The 23,061-nt window shown below is 37.9% G+C and overlaps 1 protein-coding gene and 1 pseudogene across 1 annotated transcript; one reads left to right on the forward strand and one right to left on the reverse strand.

Moving 5' to 3' along the window:
• Window positions 1-12,363: 12,363 nt before the first annotated feature.
• On the forward strand, window positions 12,364-15,416 carry LOC107822380 (fatty acyl-CoA reductase 3-like; annotated as a pseudogene).
• A 186-nt stretch (window positions 15,417-15,602) lies between these two features.
• On the reverse strand, window positions 15,603-16,362 carry LOC107822381 (uncharacterized). Its single transcript, XM_016648913.2, has one exon. It carries the CDS (start codon window positions 16,198-16,200, stop codon window positions 15,745-15,747), a length of 456 nt encoding a protein of 151 aa, XP_016504399.1. The 5' UTR covers window positions 16,201-16,362; the 3' UTR covers window positions 15,603-15,744.
• Between the last annotated feature and the right edge of the window lie 6,699 nt (window positions 16,363-23,061).

The following is a 23,061-nucleotide window of genomic DNA, read 5'->3' on the forward strand; positions in this document are numbered from 1 at the left end:
ACAGGAGCACTCAAAGAATCACGAGACACAACTAAATAGGAAGAAAAATAGGATGACACATAGGAGTAAGTAGATCCCGGATCAAATAGAACTGAAGCATCTCTACTGCAAACTGAAACAGTACTTGTGATAACAGCGTCAGATGACTCAGCCTTAGGCCTGGCTGGGAAAGCATAACACCGGGGCTGGCCCCACCACCCGGAACTACGTCCCTGGGATGACCTATAGCTGGCTGGTCTCCACCTCTAACTGTCTGGCCCCTACCTCTGGCTGCATGACCCCTGCCTCTGGCTGGCTGAGCAGGTGGTACAGCAACTGGTGCCGGATCCATGGCTCGAGAACTCTGATGTTGTGAGCTGCCTGTTGCCCGAGGGCAAAATCTAGCAATTTGCCTCGGAACACTACAAGTATAACATAACCTCGGTTGCTGTGACTGCTGAACCTGTCAACCTGAATAATCACCATGATAACTCTGGAGTGGAGGTGCTCTAATAGGAGCTGGTGGTGCACTGTAGGCTAGTTGGTCGGAATAATGCATCTGAGGGTCACGACCACTGAGGCACTGTTGGATGCCTGGAGCGCTGAATGAAACGGCCTGGGAGGATGGCCTCTACCAAAAGTACTCCTGCCTCTAGATGAGGCACCGCTGAACTCACCGGAATGACGAGATCTCTTGCTAGACCCCTGACCTCCCGAGTAAGAACCATTTCGACTCGTCTGGCGACATCAGCAGCCGCCTGAAAAGAAATCTCACTCCCAGTCTCCTTAGCCATCTACAATCTGATAGGCTGAGCAAGTCCATCAATAAACCTCCTCACCCTCTCTCTCGGTGGGAAGCAGAAGAATGGCATGACGGGCCAAATCTACAAAACGAGTCTTATACTGAGTAACAGTCATACTGCCCTGCTGGAGACGCTCAAACTGACGGTGACACTCCTCTCTCAATGTGATAGGCAGAAACTTCTCTATGAAGAGCTGAGAGAACTGGTCCCAAATAAGAGCAGGCGACCCAGCTGGTCTAGTCAACAAGTAATCTCTCCACCATTTCTTGGCGGAACTAGTCATCTGAAATGCAGCAAAATCAACCCCATTAGTCTCCACTATACCCATGTTCCGTAGAGCCTCGTGACAACTGTTAAGATACTTTTGGGGGTCCTCTGAAGGAGCACCACTGAAGTGAACAGGAAAGAGCTTGGTAAACCTGTCCAATCTCCATAAAGCCTCAGAAGACATGGCTGGCCCATTTTCGACATGTGCCGCAATAACCGGCTGAACTAATCCGACTGGCTGAGCTGCTGGAGCCTGATACTGGGGAGTTATCTACTCCGGAGTAGGAGTGGTAGGAGTTTGGGCTCCTCCTCCAGCCTGAGAGACTGTTGGTGCCATGGGAAATGTGCCAGTCTAGGCCATACTCTCCATAAAGCCCACCAAACGGACCAAAGCGTCCTGAAGTACTGGGGTAGCAATGAACCCCTCCGGAACCTGAGCTGGTCCGGTAGGAACAGTCTGGGCTGGAACCTCCTCGTCAAGCTCGATCTAAGGCTCCACTGCTGGGGCTGCTGCTCGAGCTCTAGGCTGAGCCCTGCCCCTGCCTCGACCTCTGGCACGACCTCGGCCTCGACCTCTGCCCCCCGTAGGAGCTGTCACTAGAGGCTCTGGCTGCTGCTCAGCTGAGGAAGCGGTACGTGTTCTCACCATCTACGAGAGAATAAGAGTAGAAAATTCAATCAGTATTGAGGAAGCAAAATCATATGACAGAGAAGAAAAGAAGTGAAACTTGTTCCTAACTTCATAGCCTCTGGAAGATAAGTACAAACGTCTCCGTACCGATCCTCCAGACTTTACTAAGCTTGCTTGCGAATCGTGAGACCTAGGCAACCTAGTGCTTTGATACCAACTGTCACGATCCGAAATTTCCCACCGACGGGACCGTGATGGCGCCTAACATTTCACTTGCTAGGCAAGCCAAAGTTAGAGAATCATTAACCAATTCCTTATTTCCATTCAGTAATTAACAATAATTAACTAAGATGAAATATAATAAGTGCAGAATATCATAAATCTGTATTAACTACTACCACGCGGATCTGGAGTCACAATTCACGAGCATTCTAGAATTTGCTACAAGCAATAGTCAGAAAGAAATACAACTGTCTGAATGAAAGAAACACTAGAACTAAAAAGATAGATGAGGACTTCAAGGTCTGGGAACGCTGACAGATCTACCTTGAGTCTCCGGACAGCAACCCGAGCCGGTATCAAAATCTACACAGAAAGTGCAGAGTGCAGTATCAGTACAACCGACCCCATGTACTGGTAAGTGTCGAGCCTAACCTCGACGAAGTAGTGACGAGGCTAAGGCAAGGCACCTACAAATTAACCTGTACAATTTAACAGTTTATATACAAATAACAGAAATGAAGAACTAAACAGGAAATGTCGGGAGGGGAACATACTGAGGGAAATACAAGATAAAGAACTACAACAAAATGATCACCGGAGCATTCAATATACCATGAATCAACATGAATAGTGAATACAGTAAGGAAAAATGCACGGCATCACCCTTCGTGCTTTTACTCTCGATCTCACTATAAAAATCAATAGAAACGGCACGACATCACCCTTCATGCATTAACTCACATATCATGGCACGACATCACCCTTCATGCATTAACACTTGGCACGGCATCACCCTTCGTGCATTAACACTAACAATATGGAACGACATCACCCTTCGTGCATTAACACTCTCCCTTACCATAATGCAATGCATAAATATCAACAGGGAGATAGAATAGCAAGTACAAACCTTACCTCAACATTTGGTTCCATAACATCAATCTCAACTTTGAAATAAAAACTCAATTATCACCAGAAAATCCGTAAACATGATGAGAACGATAAATTGAACAACACTAGTATAACACATCACAATTAGGCATAGGGTTGAGACAATATAAGAAAAACTGAGAAACATGGACAATAGGTAAATTGGCGGCGCATAAGTACTCGTCACCTCACATATACGCCGCTCACATGAATTCGCTTAGCAAGTAATCTAAGGTTCCTAATTCCCTCAAGTCAGGGTTAGACACAACACTTACCTTGCTCCGAAGGCCACTTAATTCTCAATCACAACTTTTCCTTTGGAATTCACCTCCAAATCACTCGTATCTATTCAAAAATGACTCAATAATATCAAATTTTTCTAAAGGAATAAATTACATTGCATAAATTTAGATTTCCCAAATTTTCCTCCAAAAAGTCAGAAATCAACCCCGAGCCCGCTTGGTCAAAACCCGAGGTTCGGACCAAATTCCATTTACCCATTCACCCCCGAGCCCGAATATATAATTGGTTTTGGAATCCGACCTCAAACTGAGGTCTAAATCCCCAATTTTCCGAAATCCCTACTTTCTACCCAAAACCCCTAATCCTACCATGAAAACCTTAGATTTTTGGTTGAAATCTTGTAAAATGTAGTGAAAGATTGAAAGAAACCAGTTTAGAATCACTTACCTAAGATTTGCGGAAGAGTTGGTCTTTGAAAAATCGCCTCTTGTGTTTTAGGTCTTGAAAATTTGGGAAATGAATGAAAACTCCCGTCCAAAAGTCATTTTGTTCAGCTGCAGACGTCGCATTTGCGACCTGAGCTTCGCATTTGAGAAGCTCGCAATTGCGAAGGGGCTATTACAATTGCGAAGCCTTCACAATCCTGCTGCCCTTCGCAAATGCGAGGAAAGTGTCGCAATTGCGATCACTGACCTCCCAAATGCGGAAAAAAGATCGCATTTGCGATCCATACCCCTCTCAGACTCCCTTCGCAAATGCAAAGAAAAGTTCGCAATTGCGAACACAGGTTGGCCCGGCTTCTCTTCGTAATTGCGATGAGAAGTTCGCAAATGCGACCTCAACAGTGATCGCAAATGCCAACCCTGACCTCGCATTTGCGAGGTCTGAGGCCTGCAACATAGCTGAAGCACACCAGCTATTTTTCTAAGTCCAAATCACTCCGTAGCCTAGCCAAAACTCGCTCGAGCCCTCGGGGCTCCAAACCAAACATGCACACAAGTCTATAAACATCATACGAACTTGCTCGCGTGATCAAATCGCTAAAATAACATCTAGAACTAAGAATTTAGTACCAAATCAAATGAAATTCTCAAGAGCACTTTTAAATTTCTATTTTCACAACTGGACGTCCGAATCACGTCAAATCAACTCCGTTTCTCACCAAATTTCACAGACAGCTCTTAAATATCATAATGAACATGTATCGGACTCTGGAACCAAAATACAGACCCGGTACTAACAATGCCAAACATCAATCAATTCTTAAAAATAATTCATTTTCAAACTTTTAATTTTCATCAAAAATTCATAACTTGAGCTAGGGACCTCCAAATTCGATTCCGGGCATACGCCTAGGTCCCATAATTCGATACGGACCTACCGGGACCGTCAAAATACGGATCCGAGCCCGTTTACAAAAACAATATTGACCGAAATCAACTAAAATTAACTTTTAAGGCAAAACTTCTTATTTTCATTAGTTTTCAACATAAAAGCTTTTCGGAAACTTGCCCGGATTGTGCACCCAAATCGAGGAGGGTAAAAATAATATTTTTAAGGCTTAAGAGCACAGATTCGATTTCTAAAATATAAGATGACCTTTTGGGTCATCACAAAAGCACCTGTAGAAAACCCCCACATCATAAGCACCCAAGGAACCGATCATATCCATTACCATACTGATCCAACCTACTACCCAGTTGTCCTATTTTCTCCGAGTCCCTTCCGAATCTGTCTTCAGATTGATACTTCCTCTTGCAAAAATGCCATGATCTTTTACCACAACTCACCCTACAAACCTTAGCATAGAACCACAACGCCCTACGACCCACACGCAATTGTATTCTTCTTAAGCACCTTCAAAAATACCACAACTATAACACTCACTCTGAGAATACTTTATGTGAATTTTGAAATTGTTCTTCTTACCTTCCTTATACAAAAATATAGAATCTATAATCATATAGAATTTCCGCAAGTCCAGGCACCATCAAACGCAAATCTCGGGTTTTATCCATACACAAGTCTGGAAACATTCTCAATTGCTATATATAATTCTCAAACCCACTGGAATATTCTCGGGATTCACCCACTTTGCTCAAATCTAATTGCACCGCCCAAATGGGCCAAAAGACACGTGCCCCATTAGCACCACAACAATCAAAGAAGTAACTCTACTTTAACACCGCATACCAAATTCATACTCCGTGAGCACTACATAATTCACCAATAACAACTCACTCATCCAACAATTTTTCATATACTCATTCGTGCAATATAATCCGTAACCAGGAATTTTCCTTATGCGAGTCATTTTCGATCTCCACCTCTACAAGTCATCACTGATTCCCAAGTATACTTTAGACCCAAACAAAATTTGACACATACCCATGAATTGATTTGTCTATAGCAGGCTCCCCCACTTGGCTCAAAGCCATATATTAAAACACTCCATAATTCACAATACCCATACCCTATTACTGTCATAATACTGTAGTCAGTGCCACAAAATTCTTCTCAAGCTCATGCAATTCTAACCATAAAAATACCCCAAATCATCCGCTAAGATCGCAATCATTCTCTTGATACTCAGGTCAACTTTCTTAGCCAAATTCGAATTCAAATCTCCATACATACGCCCCACTGGCAGAAAAGAAACTCTCTACTCACATCATAAGGAATACTCTTACGTAGATTACTCCGCAGGGGATAACCCACCTGCTTAGCCTCAATCTGGTATCTTGTTATACCTTTTCGCAGTCACAATTACTATGCAATCACTTAGTTTATCTGAGTCCAAACTCATTAACCAGACATGAGAGTTTGGTTTGTCCCAAAATTTAACAATGTGAAAGATCCTTCAAAACATTCATTACTCGAGACTGTTCGTCACATCAAATCGAAAATCAAGCACCCAATGGCCTTCTTTTAAATTTCAAGGAAACACTTCTTGTCACATTCAAATCGTCTTAACATATCCCGCGGTCACATCATATCCATCATACCGCCATTTCACCGCTCATCGAGTCACAAATTTCACTGTAAGTTCATCACCGGACATATAAGTCCAATTGTACGAGTTACAACTGAAGCTACCGAGCTTAAGCTGCGGTCTAACCATGGCCTCAAGTCCTCCAGACCGGCCCACCACCAAAATGCAGAATACTCACCTCGAACCTTGTTCATAGAATCACAAGCTGGCAATACATAGCAGATACTGAGCGCTCATGTGCGCATACGAATACGTGGAAGGAATTCAAAGAGTTTATGTCTCAAGTTGAATCAATCTCGCACAATAAGGAAAGAAAAATGGGAAGTATATATCCTAAATGCCCTGTAGCCTCTCGAAGATAAGTATGGACGTCATCATACCAATCCGCAAGACTCTACTAGACACTTGCTCATGACTTGTAGAACCTATGACCCTAGAGCTCTGACACCACCTTGTCACGACCCAAAATCTAACTAGTCATGATGGCACCTAACCCAACCCGCTAGGTAAGCCAACTTTCAATTATCCAATTCCAATAATAATTATTTAAAAGAGAATATCTAAAACCAATACATTTCCCCAAGAACTGGTAGTACAAATCATGAGCTTCTAAGAATAGAGTATACAAAGCGGAAATGAAATAAATACATAGTCTGTTTGAATAATACATAAACAGAGCTTTTATAAATCTAACGCTATCCTGAACAAGAGGCAACTACAATAGGAACGCAGGTACATATTCAAATCCGACAACCATCGAACACAGCCACAATGACAGCCAATATCTGCACGTAATGTGCAGAAGTGCAGTATCAGTACAACCGACTCCATGTACTGAGTAAGTAACAAACCTAGCCTTAGATTGAAAGTAGTGACGAGCTTCTACAAAGATCGGGGTCCAAAACCACTAGTCCACAACAGTCCATAACAACATAAAGCAAATAATATCAGAAGAAACACAGAGATAAAATGCTCAGCCAAATCATGATTTCAAAAATAATAGTTCTTCCTTTCAAATACATCAGTGAAAACCCAAATCGTTTGCCGAAGTTGCCAAAAATCTAAATAATTTGAGAACATTAATTTTTCCAAAATCCTTTCAATAATAAATAAAATATCTCATTTTCTTTCCCAGATAACCAGTGTAAACAAATGCATCACTATGTCCATCTGTCAGCATGTGTGAGAAATCATGAATAATGTGATACCGTACAGCATGAGGAAAACACATCTCTATGCATATATGTCATGTATGCATGTTAATGTAATATATCTCAGAGATTGCACTCATGTACTCACACTCTCTCAGAGTACTCAATCTCATTGTCTCGCATTCTCTCTCACTGTGCTCAGCACACTCAATCACTCAGCACTATACAATACCTGTTGCGGCGTGCAGCCTGATCCCTGTTTATAGTCGACTACGCTCACTGGGGGTGTACAGACTCATGAGGGGCTCCTACGGACAACTCACGTTCCATAATATAAATATCTGGATCCGCACGGCCAACTCACATGCAATAATAATATAAGGATCTGCACGGCCAACTCACGTGCAATAATAAGCCAATAAGGCCTGTTGCAGGCGGGCAACCCCGATTCATATAATAGTAATAATATATATAAAGCCAACATGGCCTGCTGCGGCGTGCAGCCTGATCCCAAAAATATCCTCACAATCAGGCCCTCGGCCTCCCTCAGTCATCAATCTCTCCAGTCTCTCTCTCATGGGCTCACAATGCCATGAGAATATCCCAAAATGATGATATGATGTATCAATAAATAACAACAGAGACTGAGATATGATATGCAAAGAAATGAATATGACAGAGTATGAATTTTCAATTTAAAATAAATATTTCACATCAATATGACCTCTGTGGGTCCCAATAATACTGGCACATAGCCTCAACATGATTTTTAATATGCTTTTCAGTTCAATTTCTTTAACACATAAAATTGCATGAAAAATGCCAAGATTATTTAACTACAAAATTTCACAGAAACAATTATGTCACAATTTTTATAGTGCACGCCCACACGCCCATCACTTAGCATGTGCGTCACCTCTGAACAATTCATAAAATACATATATTCAGGGTTCATACCCTCAACTCCAAGAATAGAAGAGTTACTTACCTCAAACAAGCCAAATCCAATGTCGAGCAAGCTAAGGAATGCTCCAGAAATTTCATTCTACGCATATCAACTTCCAAATGGCTCGAATCTAGTCACAACAATTTGACTCAGTCCACACAATTTATAAGAATTAATTCCATATCAAAACGCTAATATTTTCCATAAAATCCGAAATTACGCCCCACAAATTACCCGTGGGGCCCATGTTTCGAAATTCGATAAAACTCACAAAATACGACAACTCATCCAATTACAAGTTCAACCATACTAATTTCACTCAAATCCGACTCCAAATCGGTATTCAAACTTGAAAAATTCGTTTTGTGATATTATAGAAATTTCCTTCTATTTCTCTTGAAGATTATCTTACACCAAAAATGAAGATAAATTCATGGAATATAATCACAAGGGAATTAAGAACACTTACCCCAAGTTGTGTGGAAAATTTCCTCTCTAAAATCGCCCAACCCGAGCTCCAAAATCTAAAAATGGGTGAAAATGTTGAACCCTCGAATTTTAAGGTTCTGGCCAGTCAATTTCCGCATCTGCGGAGAAGGGGTCGCACCTGCGACCCTCGCTTCTGCGGACAAATGGGCACATTTGCTAGCCAGGCCGCTTCTGCGGAGAGTCAAGCGCGGATGCGACTCCGCACCTGCGGATAAAATTCCGCACCTGCGCTGCCCGACTTCCTCACCCTTTTCCGCTTCTGTGCCAACCCTTCGCACATGCGGCCTCGTAGATGCGGGCAAATTCTTCGCACCTGCGAACACTGCCCAGTTCCACACTTGGCCGCTTCTGCAACTGATTTCGCGCACATGCGGCTTCGCACCTGCGATCAAAATTTTCGTACGTGCGATCACACTAGTAGGCAGCAGTTCCAGCATTTCCTTAAGTCCAAATTTGATCCGTTAACCATCTGAAACTCACCCGAGCCACTCGGGACCCCGTCCAAATACACCAACAAGTCCTAAAACACACCACAGACCTACTCGAGGCCTCAAATTACATCAAACAACCTCTAAGATACGAACTACATACGGGTTCAAGCCTAAAAAATTTGAAATTTTCAAATTCTACAACGACGCCGAAACCTATCAAATCACGTCCGATTGACCTCAAATTTTGCACACAAGTCACATTTCACATTACGGACCTATTTAAATTTCCAGAATCGGATTCCGATCCCGATTTCAAAAAGTCAACCCCTCGGCAAAACTTCCCAAAAATTTAACTTTCGGCATTTCAAGCCAAATTTCACTACGTACTTTTAAATAATTTTACGGACACGCTCCTAAGTCCAAAATCACCATACGGAGCTATTGGAATCATCAAAACTCCATTCCGGGGTCGTTTACACATAAGTCAACATCCGGTCATTATTTTAACTTAAGCTTTAAACCTTGGAACTAACTGTTTCATTTTATTCCAAAACCTCACCGGACCCAAACCAATTGCCCCGGCAATTCACACAACAACTGTAAAGTACAATTTGAGCAGTAAATGGGGAAATGGGGTTGTAATACTCAAAACGACCGGCCGGGTCGTTACAGTAAATGCCTTGTAATAGATGGAAAGATCACACAATTGAAGAAGAAATAAATTCTCTTCCTTCTCTTTATCTCTATTTCTTGTTCATGTTTTACTAAATTACTTTTATTTCATAATAAATATAAATATGATTTTGAATACGTACCTATTTAACGGAGGAATTACAACTATTGGTGTGGCTAGGAAATGCACTACGTGGCAGTCAAAAGAGCATAAGATTATAGATAATTGAAAGAATCAAAGTGGTTATAATAATCATGTCGTTGCATTACTGCTTCATTTTAAAATTTATTTGGTTTAGACCATAAATTTTTAAAAAAAATTGTTAAATTATGTGTCCAATAAAAAAAATTACTTAAAAATGATACAGAGGAAACTATATCATTTTTACCTCATATTTTATATTTATATTCTTATTTCACATTCTACCTGTGCTATGAATTCAGGATATGGGACGCAAGTACATGTCAGTAGTCACTGCAAAAGCATATTAAAATATGGATATGGATTAATCCAATAGCACCTTAGGCTCAAATAGGATTTGCTTTATGAGAAATTATTTTCTATTGTTATGCTGGTTTTTAATTCTTCTTAATTAATCAACATGGTCTTGGAAAAGTTATTGCAATGGTTGGAGATGGAATAAAACCCGATGTGGTTTGGTATTGGAAAATAAAACTCGATCATAATTGGTTTGGTTTGGTTTTAACTAAAAAAATTCAAATCGAAATCAAACCAACCCGATAGTACATTTATATAATTTTTAAAAATATTTTATACATATAAATATTTATTGTAATGTAATTTATAAATATTTCTTAAACTTTTTCACAGTTTTATCTTTTAACGTATTATTTCAAGTTTAGACTTAATATTCTTGAATGGTAAATAAATTTTATAACCCATAAATGTAGTAACTCAAACAAAGTTCAAATCAATATTAATGCTAAAAAAAGAAATTCAATTCAATACTAGGAATGACGATAATGTTGGATAATTATTTTAGTTTTACATTGGTTTATAATGAAAATGCATAACTTAGTTTATATTTTTCTTTAGTGCTTAGTTATATAATTAATATTAGTGCGTATTAGCTATACTTATTTTAGCATGACCTATATAGTATTTTTAGATTATGTTAATTTTTATTATGGCTTATTAATTAGCAACATTTATTTTATGTAATTTTATTATTTTATCTTTGTTATTGAATATTTTAGTATAATGCTATGATCACTTAACTCATATTATTGTGTTAGTTTCTTGGAAAACATATTATATAGTTGTATTTTATTAGGACTTAAAGAAATATTTGGAGCACAAGTTACATATTTTATGCTATGAAAACTTTACCGGAAAAAATCCGAAAATCCGAAAAAATCCGAAAAATTCGAGAAAACCCGAGATTGAAAAATCCGACTTTGTTGGTTTGGTTTGGTTTATAAATTTAATAACCCGACACTATTAATTTGGTTTGATAATTGAAAAATCCGAACCAACTGACCTATGTACACCCCTATTAGTATCATATAAAAGCAGTGTCGAATATAATTAAACTTTTGGTAGAACCCGCCTAAGCTACTATTTGGCGCTCTATAACCTTCTACTAATAAATTAACTGTTACGTCACAATTTCCATAAATATGTTACAGAATTTAAATTTTATATTTGCATAAAGTTGGCCTAAGATGCATTTAATTGGATAAACATAATCAATGAGAATTCATATAGTCGACTTCACTCGTTTAAACTGTGGCGTATTTGTTATTGTTGTTGAGATTCCACGTAGCAGTTGTAGTAAGATTTACGTGATAGCGATTCAGTTCTTAGACTATGTTATTACACGTTAATTGAAGTACATTGTATCTACCAATATGTGGTTGATTTTGAACCAAAAGTGCTAATTACTGCGATTCCATTCATTGTCCTCGTACCGCCGAGTCGAATTAATACATTAATTTTACCTTGAAAATGATCTTTATGGTAAGTTCATATGCGATGGCGAGTGTTCAATAGCACAACTTGAATTACGTTGAAGTGTTTAATACGGACAAGCCTTAGTTTAAATATTCAAATGAAAATTGATAATAACTTTAAAGACCGCTTAAATAGATGGAAGCGGATGCGTGCAGCAGAGTTTATATTTGCAAAGATTAAGTTAAGATATTTTATTAAGCCGCACCTAACTAAAGTAACATCCCATGCTGCAAGCCGCAGCCTATGACAAGAGACTTTGGTGATTCAGTATAAATATTTGGACAGGTCTACAGTTGCAACTGCACAAATGGGTAGTATTCATTTCTCTTTGAATATTGGTATCTAACTAGTCACGTATCACATAATACGGGTACTCCCCATATTGTCTTTAGAAAATTTCAGCATATATAGTAGGTACTGGACTCTATCAACATATCTACATAAGTAGAAGCATTCAAGAAATCCAGGTGATTTTGCATATGTGCAAATGCATCACTTAATTAGTTTTCCAGTACAATTTCCCTGCAATACATAGTTTTCCAGTACTTCTTCCCTGATAATATCTTATGTACAAGGATTTACAATATGAATTTGACCCCCATAAATTTCCTCTCAGCGCACTTCTGTGAACATTCTTCATCAATGGAATCGTGCTCTGCATTGACCAGTTTCTCGAGGGCAAGGCCATTTTCATCATTGGTGCAACTGGCTACCTAGCAAAGAGTACTTTCTCTATCACTTTCTCTCTACTATATATAGGTTGCACTAACAGTGCTTCTTGAGGAGATGATAACATAGATGAAATTTCTAGTGCTTTATTTGTTACATATTAATGTAGTTCTCATCGAGAAGATACTCCGTGTCCAGCCAAATGTGAAGAAGCTCTACTTGCTAATAAGAGCTCCAGATTCAAATTCAGCTAAAGAACATTTTAATAACGAGGTACTACCAAAACTACTGTATATATGGTCGTATATAGTACCAGTAGAAATAATACATCACTCATCACATTAGACTACAACTCCATTCTGTAGTCACATGAGAATTCAAGATTATCAGAGTTCAATGCTCGACGTGATCAGTAAAGAATATGTTTTAATGGCAGGTCATAAAGACGGATCTGTTCAGAGTTCTAAGGGAGAAGTTGGGTGCCGACCTACATAAGCTTATAGAAGACAAGGTTTTCCCAGTTCCTGGGGATATAGCTTGCGATAGTTTGGGGATAAATTCTGAGCTGAAAGATGAGATGCACAGAGAAATAGACATAATTGTAAACTCAGCTGCTACAACTAGATTTGATGAAAGGTAGTCATAGAATAGTAATATTCTTTGTCCTAAAATAAATAAAAACAAAAACTTACTCCATTCTTTTGCAGATATGATACTGCAATAAGGATCAATGCATTGGGTGCCCTGAATATTCTCAAATTTTCCAAGCAGTGTTCAAAACTAAAGATACTTCTCCATGTAAGCACAGGTCAGCTCCATATTATTCGTAGTGCTTAACCAACTTTCATAGTCATGACTTTGGGCATATTGACTTGACATAAAGACTGATTCTTTTCAGCCTATGTATGTGGAGAAAAGGAAGGATTGATACTAGAGAAACCATTGCACTTTGAAGAGACGCTTAATGGAAGGCTCTCAATTGGACATAGAAGTGGAGCAAAAGCTGGTAGAGGAGACACTAATGGACCTTAAAGCTAGGAATGCCACTGTAAAAGAAGTAACTTTAGCTATGAGAGTTCTAGGTATTGAGAGGTAATAGTTTCATAAAATCAGTCTCATTGATAAGATGGGTATTTGTACCCTATTCTTTTGAAGATTTATAGGGTTCCTTCCCACCTTTCATGGCAATTATGATTCTTCAGGGCAAAGATACATGGATGGCCAAACACATACTCGTTAACAAAAGCAATGGGAGAGATGCTTTTGGGACACCTGAAGGAGGATCTCCAACTCATAATCCTTCGGCCAACAATTATATCAAGCACATACAAGGAGCTGTTCCCAGGATGGAATGAAGGACTGAGGTAATGACTATATACCATTCATGCATGCACACATGGAAAAGAAGAATACGTCTTAGTGAAACCAATCTGATTCTTCCTTCCACAGAACCATGGACACCTTTATTGTTGGCTATGGTAAAGGGAAACAGAATGTTGCGATGGGTGATAGAGAATCAATACTGGATGTGGTATGTGAGTCATGTGTACACCTTATCTCATAATGGAATGCGCAAGTTTCTCTTGTTTGCATCAGCCGGTCTTAATTTTTTCATCTACACTTCGAGTTCCTAAGTATTCACACTTCCTTAATGCAATCTTGCAATTTTGCCCAGATTCCAGCAGATATGGTTGTGAACTCAGTCATCGCGGCTATGGTAGCCCATAGAAATCGATCTTCCCATACAGCTATTGACCATATTAGCTCCTCTAGGACGAATCCACTAAAAAGTACTGATATTATGCAATTTTCCGCTGAATACTTCAAGAAGAATCCATGGATTAACGAAAGAGGAATGCCAGTCAAAGTCAAGAAATTTCATTTACTGGATAGCATGGCTAGCCTTCACAAATACATAGCTACCCACTACATGCCATTATTAAAGGTTAGTTTTCATAGTAATGTCTTCTTAGATAAACTGTAAAATTTTAGCCTTTTTGGCTTCACTTGACCATGAAGTAGACAGTACTAACTTGGATTATTTGTGCTTATAGATGCATTTATTGGAAAAATATGGGATACAACACATATTAATTTCAACATTTCTAATATAGAACACTAATCAGTTAGACTAAAACTCTCTTTCGTTGAAAATCAGTTGGTATAAACTAGAAAACTCATGATAAATACAGCTAAAAGAGGAAAAGACCATGGTACGCAAGAGAGATGTATCAAAAAAACAGACAAAAGTGTTTATGAATGTTGACATGCACTTGAACATTGATAGGTTACCACTGGTTAAGTTTATATTTTAACATGTTTCAGATATTAAAGTGGGCAAACTTGATACTTTGCTAACATTTGCAAGAGCTGCATACAGACTTAGAAAGAAGGATCAATCTCGTCATTCGACTAGCTGAACTCTACAAACCCTATATATTATTCAAAGGAATGTGAGTTCATTAGTATTATGTTATATTAACACATTCAAGTAGTCAACTACAGCTCGTTTCAGTATTTTATTAAGTAGTCAAAGTTAAAGCTGTGCCTAATTGCTGATATGCTACTCTGCTAAAAGCTGTGTTGCTGCTTAAATTCCATTATGAAGTTGTTCGAATGACAATGTCAGTTCAAGAAAATATTGGCGGTATTATATGTAAATGAAGGATTACTTTCTCTGTTTCACACATGAGTAATACTCACTCCGTTTCAATTTATGTGAACCTATTTCCTTTTTAGTCCGTACAAAAAAGAATGACCTCTTTCCTTATTTGGAAACAATTTATCTTAATGCAATGATTTATAGCCACACAAAATATATGTGACTCATTTTTACACCACAAGTTCAAAAGTCTTCAATCTTTTCTTAAACTCCGTGCTCAGTCAAATGGGTTCACATAAATTGAAACGGAGGGAGTAGTAACTATGTACCAGCAAACTGAACTCAAAGATTGGGTTCTTTTTCTTGTACATATATGCTACGGCTTTCATCAGAAGAATAAGTAGCTTTTATATACCATACACGATTTTATATGCTGTCTATTCATTTCTCCATTTTTTTTGTTTCTGATTGATAATTTATGCCAATACAGCAACAACTTGATCGATCCTTTATTTGATCATTCTTTCTTCTTCTTTTTTTCCAGCTATAGCAAGCGAACAAAATCGCTTCAACTAATTAGAAAACAAATTAAAGAAAAAAATGTCCAAGGATCAGATACTTATTTATGCAATTTTTCATCCACCAAAATTCAAGAGTTAAACAAGTAGAACAAGGACTGACACATTAATAATTGAGCAAGTCTAGTCCAATTTGAAGAAATAGATAATTAATTACCGACACCTCAAGAAGGATGAACCTTGTTAGAGCTGTGAGAAGAAATGGCTTTAATAGCAGATTTCATAGAGGCACCAGCAGAGTTAAGAGCACTTTCAATATACTTTTTAGCAGCAACTGTAGCCAATTTTTCCATAGCGTTTCCCATTTTTCTTGCTCTTTCAGCAACTCCCACTAAGCTATCATACTCAGCTTTAGCCATTTGGTTCATTTCCTCCTCGAAACGGCGGAATTCTTCCATGGCGTCTTCCATGGCAGTGTTGAGATGATCCTCTGCTTCTTTCATGTAATTCTCAGCTTCTTCAACTTGATTTTCTTGATCTAATTCCATAGCTGCCCAAGCCTTGTAAGCTTCCACTTCGAAGAGTTTCATCAGATCATCTTCTATGGTGTAAGGGTCGAAGTTCTTGTCACAAAGAGCTTGATCTGAAAGAATGGTGAATTGAGCAAAAAGAGCCTCCATTTTTTTTTTGTGCTGCTGTTGTGAAATTGGGAATGGAGAGAAATGGGGTTTCAGAGTTTCAGTGGTGAAGGGAATTTATTATTCATTTGGATTTTGATGATTGGAACAACAGTGTTTTGATAGACGAAAGCCACTTTGGTAAATGAGGCCCCCCAGGATTCTCCTCCAAAGCACACCAACGGTTCAGTTGAATTTATGCACTATCTTGCTTCTCTCTCTCTCTCTCTTTTTTTTTTTTTTAAATTTATTTATAGAAGTACCTTTTTCCTAGTACTTTTTCTTTATTTCCTTTTCGGAAAAATATGTGATCTGTCTCTGCTATGATAAATTATTTAAATTTGTCCCCCGTTATACTATTGGACCATAAAACTTTATGTCGTCTTACTATTCGAACACATATACCCCTTCTTTGACGGAGGGGACATGTGGCACCAATCTGTGCCCTTTTTACATCTGGGCACATATTAAATTGACCCATCTCATTTCTTTTAACCCGATTCACTTCAAAAAAATCATTGCCCGACCCAAAGTCCACCAACATTGCTTCTCTAATCTCTTTCTCTCCTCTTTTCCTTCTCACTATTATAACCATGGCCGGAATTTCCACCAGTGAACTCGCCGAAAACGATGGAGAATCTTCAGATTTGTCACCTCGCACTTTCTCTTCCCCTTTGTCTATACCTACACACATATTTATACACAGATCTGGAGAAATATACACAAGAGGTCAAAAATCTAGCTGGAAGTGTAGCAACATTAGCCAATTGGTTTTGTTTCTGGGTAATTACAGCACCTCCATTTGGAAATTACCTTGAACACAATTCTTTCCTCTCTATTTTACCATTATTAATAAACCCCTTTGCAACTCACTTTTACATATATCACCAAAAATTATTTTCATCACCATTTTGAAGATGATGTTAAATGTTGCCAATTTTTGGTTACCACAAGCAAAAAAAATTAACACAGCAGTGATATTTGGTCATTGATCTTCAAAATTAGCAACTATTTTTTCTAAACTCAGTCTAGGTCCTAATGAAAGATTCAACTTAATTCAGAAATTCCCATAAGATGTAAGCCTGTTCCTTAAATTTTGGACTTCCTATTTGTGAAAATGACAATAAAATTGCCTCAGAATTGCAGCAACCTCTTCTTTGGCATTTCAAGATCCAACTGAGTAGCACTATATGGGGTGTCTCAGATCTCCACTATACTTCCAATCTTATTTGGCAGCGACGGCGAGTGTAGGGGGAGGTGGTCGTGGAAGAAGAAAGAAATGAATGGGGATAAGGTGGAAGAAGAAGAGGGTTAGGTTATGGGTTCTGGGTAATGGGACGGGTCAAGTTTAATTTTAGAGCCTTGGATACGTGCCACGTGTCCCCTCCGTCAAAGAAGGGGTATATGTGTTCGAATAGTAAGACGACAGGGAGTTTTATGGTCCAATAGTATAACGGAGGATAAATTTAAATAATTTATCATAGTAGAGGGACAGATCAGACCCTTTTCCGTTTCCTTTTTTGTTTTGTTTAGTATGTTGAATTTTGAATTGCAAGACATCTCAAGAGATGGGTGAATGAGGAAGCGACACATGTCAATAATGACCGGTCAACCGTGCTGATACCGGATATAATCCTGTGGCCGGATAAGAAGCAATTCAAGATATGATCGTTACAGAAACGTTATAGAACACCCCAAGATTCTACTGACCTTTATTACCCATTATTATTTTTTATCACCTTTTAATTATCTTTTATTGCAGCATTAATATTGGTAATTAAGGGGGTATAATTTGTATATCATACACCCACCACATAACTCTAGTATAAATAGAGGCTTTCATTCTATTGTAAGACATAAAAAAATACTAATAGCAAAATACTAGTATTCTTTCTCTCGTTCTTTTAAGCTTTATACAAATGTTGTCAAGATTTTTCAATTATTCTAGATCCCAGTGGGAATATTCCGAGGCCCATGTTTGTCTTTTCTTCAATTATTCTTATTTTACTCGCTTTACTCTTCATTATTTTATTTTCACGGATCAATTTAATCCACGTATTTATAAACCACGATACAAATTCAACTGTACTGTTTTACGGGTAAACAGTACCACTATAATATAAATTGTTATTTGTATAACAGCAAAATAACTATAACTTAATTTGTTATTAATGGAAAAAGGAAATTTCATAAAGTATTACAGTTGTATATCTAATTACAATTCACAGTTATTGTTTCAATATTTACCATTCGTAGCAAATCTTCCCTTGTCATATGTCCGTCCATATTCACTATATTGGTTCGCGCAACGAATACAGAATGTGTCAACTGTATTCGTTCGAGCAACTAATATAACCTGTATCAACTGTACTCGTTCGTGCAACAAATACAATCGATACGAAATACACAAATATAGGGGTGTATACAAGGATACAAACAATAAAAATACATGGAGTGTATACATTTTTACATAATGACAAAATACCGTCAAACATATATGGTACAAAAAAAACATCCCATACTTGAAAAAAATGCATACATGGTGCAAATTAAGGCGAAATACAGAAATACAGGATTTTGCCGGAATACAGAAATACAAATAAATTTGCTGTAAAATTCAAATATAGCTATGAATTATAATTTTATAAAAGTATAGTTATAAATGATCAATACAATGTATAAGTTAGCTACATCATGTAATTTTTTCCTTAATGGAAATGTCTGAGGGGGTGGTGAAGTGGGCCACGAGTGTAGCATTTTGTCAAAGCCATCATCAATAAATGTGGGTAGTCTTGACTTGTAATTATGCCTATTCGATGTAGCCAATCACATCACAAATTATTATTTAGGACAGAAAGTTAAAACCCAATATGAATATGATCATATTCCAACTTAAATCTTTATTAATCCAAAGAAATAAATATATGCTGTTTTGCCCAAAACAAGGATCTAAATTTGGATTACAGTTGCACCTAGTAAATCCAAATCTACTGAATTCCCATAGGCAGAAAAAAAATGTACATCTCGCGTTTAAATATGTGGATAATGGAGCGGAGGGATAGCTGAAAAAAAGAAGAAGAAAGAATGATCAAATAAAAGAGAAGCCAGACTTCAATTTTCAACCTAGATATGAAAAGCTAAACATTGTGCAACTTAGTTTTGCAGATGACCTGCTCCTCCTGATTTGTAGAGGTGATGCAGTCTCAGTGCATATGGGGTCTTCTAAGGTATCAGGACTTATAGCAAATCAGAGCAAGATCTGCATTCCATTGAATATATATTCAGCAAGAAATTAATCATTGAGGACTTGGGCTTCTAAGTTGTAACACTGCCTTTTAGGTATCTTGGATTTCCTTTGAGCTCTCTCTAAGAAGCTATATATCAGTTGGATAAAATGCTGGGAGGGTGACTAGTTGGACGAATGCAGTTGATCAAAAGTTTGTTGATTGCAATGGATACATGTCTATTATATTTATAAATATAAAAGGGAAGAGCCCTAGCTAGGGAGTAATATAACTACCAACCAAGCTTCTTGGCTAATTCCGAAAGTGCAAAATACTTTACTGAATGCGGAGAGCTACTCAACCAGCTAAGCTAAGAGGTGATTTAATTTCCCTAAAGCAGCTTGGAGATCAAAGAATCACATGAAACAATCAAGGAAGTCCTAAATGGCTCTTCATTTCATATCTAACAGTCCAGGACAGGTTATACACCAAAGATAACTAAGCAATCTTTTTTTAAATGGAAAGCCACCAACACCTGTTCTTTAAATGTATATATATATTCTCAGCAAGTGTTTGGACGAAGCTACTATAGCTTGGCAAGTGATAAATTATAAATAGACAAGTACAACAACAACAATCCAGTATAATCCCACTAGTGGAGTACGGGGAGGGTAGTGTGTACGCAGACCTTACCCCTACCCTGGGGTAGAGAGGCTGTTTCCGATAGACCCTCGGCTCCCTCCCTCCAAGAACTCCCACCTTGCTCTTCTTGGGATGACTCGAACTCACAACTTCTTGGTTGGAAGTGAAGGGTGCTTACCACTAGAGCAACCCACTCTTGTCTAAGAAGGTACGCTTAGTGGTTTGCAAAAGGTTGGCACACTCAAGCTGAAGTCTACAGCAGCTACTGTGTACCATCTATGGTTAGAGAGAAACTACAGTGTATTTCAACAAAAGAAGAGGACCAGTGCAGAGGGAACCTGAGGCCAAGACTGACTAGACTACTGCTTAGTTTAAACTTTTATCCTTAGGCTAATAGCTAGTGAGTTTAGGAAGATGAGAGATCTGATATGAAGTTTGGGGCCATCTGTCCAACTTCAGGGATGCCAGTTATACTTGTAAGTACTTACTTTGGTAAATAAAAACTTTTAATTACCAATAAAAAAAAAAGAATGATCAAATAAAGGATCAATGAAATTATTACTGTATTGGCATAAATTATCAACAGTACAAACAATTGAAAAGCTATATTCTTCTGACGAAGGCAAGTAACATATATATCAGAAAAGAACCCAGTCATTGACTTCAATTTGCAGGTATATAGTATATGCGAAAAAATGAAAGTGGTTCTTCAGTTACATATAATACTGCCATTATTTCTTGAACTGACATAGTCATTCAAACAAATACATGATAAACCTCCTTTTGACACATAATCCTTCTTTCTCAGAAACTGTACTTCATTAATCCGGGAATATGAATTTCCTTGAAGTATTTTTCCCACTGAATAGTTGTTGGATCAAAATTAAATGTGTCATCTGCATTACTTTCTCTTCTTGCCATTCGCAGCATTTCAGCATTGGTGTCATCAAAACTGGTACAAATCAGCAGTAATGGTGTTAGAATAGCAATTTGGATTAGCATTAACTTTGAATTAAGACTTAAGAGGAAGGGACACCCAAGATTAAACTCACATTCCTTTGAACAATGTGTAGGGTTTGTAGATGTCAGCTAGTCAAATGACAAGATTGATCCTTCTTTCTAAGTCTGTGTGCATCACTTGCAAATGTTGGCAAAGTATCAAGTTTGTCCACTATAATATCCGAAAAATGTTAAAATATACACTTAGCGAGATGGTACGCTATCAATGCTCAAGTGCATGGCAACATGCATAAACACTTAGAATATTTATTTATACATCTCTCTTGTATATAAGGGTCTTTTACCCTTTTAGTTCATATCTAGTCTGAGTTCTTTAGTTTATACCAACTGATTTAAGCCAAGGAGTGTTCTAGACTAGCTAACTTATAAGTTCTCTATGTCAAAAATATTATTTGATGTATCCATATTCTGGTTTACATCTATAAGCATATATAGTCCAGGTTAGTAACAGTCCTACTTTATGGCCAAGTGAAGCCAAAGTATCTTTGCAGTTTATTCAATGAAAACAAACCTTTAACAATGGCATGTAGCGGATAGCTATGTATTTGTGAAGGCTAGTCATGCTATCCAATAAATGAAATTTCTTCACTTTGACTGGTTTTCCTCTTTCATTAATCCATGGATTCTTTGTGAAGTAATCAACAAAAAATTCTATAATATCAGCACTTTTTAGTTGACTCCTTCTAGAGGAGCTAATGTTGTAAAAAGTTGTATGGGAAGATCGATTTTTATGGGCTACCATTGCCGCGATGACTGAGTTCACAACCATATATCTGCTGGAATCTGCGCAACATGGCAAAGTGGCATTAAGGAAGTGCGGATTGTGAACACTTTATTACTCGAAGTGTTAGATAAACTAATTAAGACCAGCTGACACAAACAAGAGAGATTTCTGCGGTTCATTATGACATAAAGTATGTACGCTCACATACCACATCCATTACTGATTCTTTATCAGCCATGCAAAAACTCTGTTTTCCTTTACCATAGCCAGCGATAAAGATGTCCATGGTTCTGTAGGAAGGAAGAATCAGATTGGTATACTAAAACTTGGTTTTTTTTAATATGTCCATAAATGGTATATAGTTGTTACCTCAATCCTTCAATCCATCCAGGGAATGGCTCCTTGTAAGTGCTTAATATAATTGTTGGCCGTAGGATTATGAGTTGGAGATCCTCCTTTAAGTGTCCTAAAAGCATCTCTCCCATTGCTTTGGTGAACGTGTATGTGTTTGGCCATCCATGTATCTTTGCCCTGAGGAATCATAATTGTCGTGAAAGGTGGGAATAAACCCTATAAAGCTTCAAAAGATTACTGAGACTTTATGAAACATTTACCTCTCAATACCTAGAAGTCTCATAGCTAAAGTTACTTCTTTTTCAGTGCTATTCCTAGCTTTAAGGATGTATCGGGTAAAATATGCTATGACACGTGGCCGTCTAAAAAAGGGACACGTGGAACTCAAGACGGGAATGGCCAAAGACCGGAGGCAACTGTTTCGTTTGTTACCAGAAAGAATAACGCTCATAAAGATGTGATAAATTCTATTCGTCCGGTAGCATTTAATAGAAAATATTCCATGGCATTAAGAATAATATAATTACCTGTTATAGGGAATTTGACATTTATGTTCACCGTTACATCTTCATCAATGTCCCTCATAATTGACATTAAAGAAGGGCACGATCCTAGGACCTCCTTCCCTAGACATAGCTATAAATAGTGAGCTCAGTTATCATTGTAAGGGACAGGAATTTTCTGGCAAACTTACGTTACATTCTATACAAAGCATAATACCATTTTATCTTCTTACTTTTTGATTTCGTTGTTGTGTGCCCGGAAACCCTTTTCCCGAAACTGTTGCTTGTGTTGTTTCGTCTTCATCCTAAGGGTAAGTATTGTATAATTCTTTGATTATTTTATTAATTCAGGATAAAATTAATTCATTGATCTAGAAATCACATATAAATTCAACTA

This window comes from Nicotiana tabacum, chromosome 19 (genome assembly GCF_000715075.1).
Source record: "Nicotiana tabacum cultivar K326 chromosome 19, ASM71507v2, whole genome shotgun sequence".
Lineage (NCBI taxonomy): Eukaryota > Viridiplantae > Streptophyta > Magnoliopsida > Solanales > Solanaceae > Nicotiana > Nicotiana tabacum.

Excerpts from the sequence above, each read along its gene's own strand:
- LOC107822381 (XM_016648913.2), bottom strand. The coding sequence starts at position 16,200 with ATGGAGGCTCTTTTTGCTCAATTCACCATTCTTTCAGATCAAGCTCTT.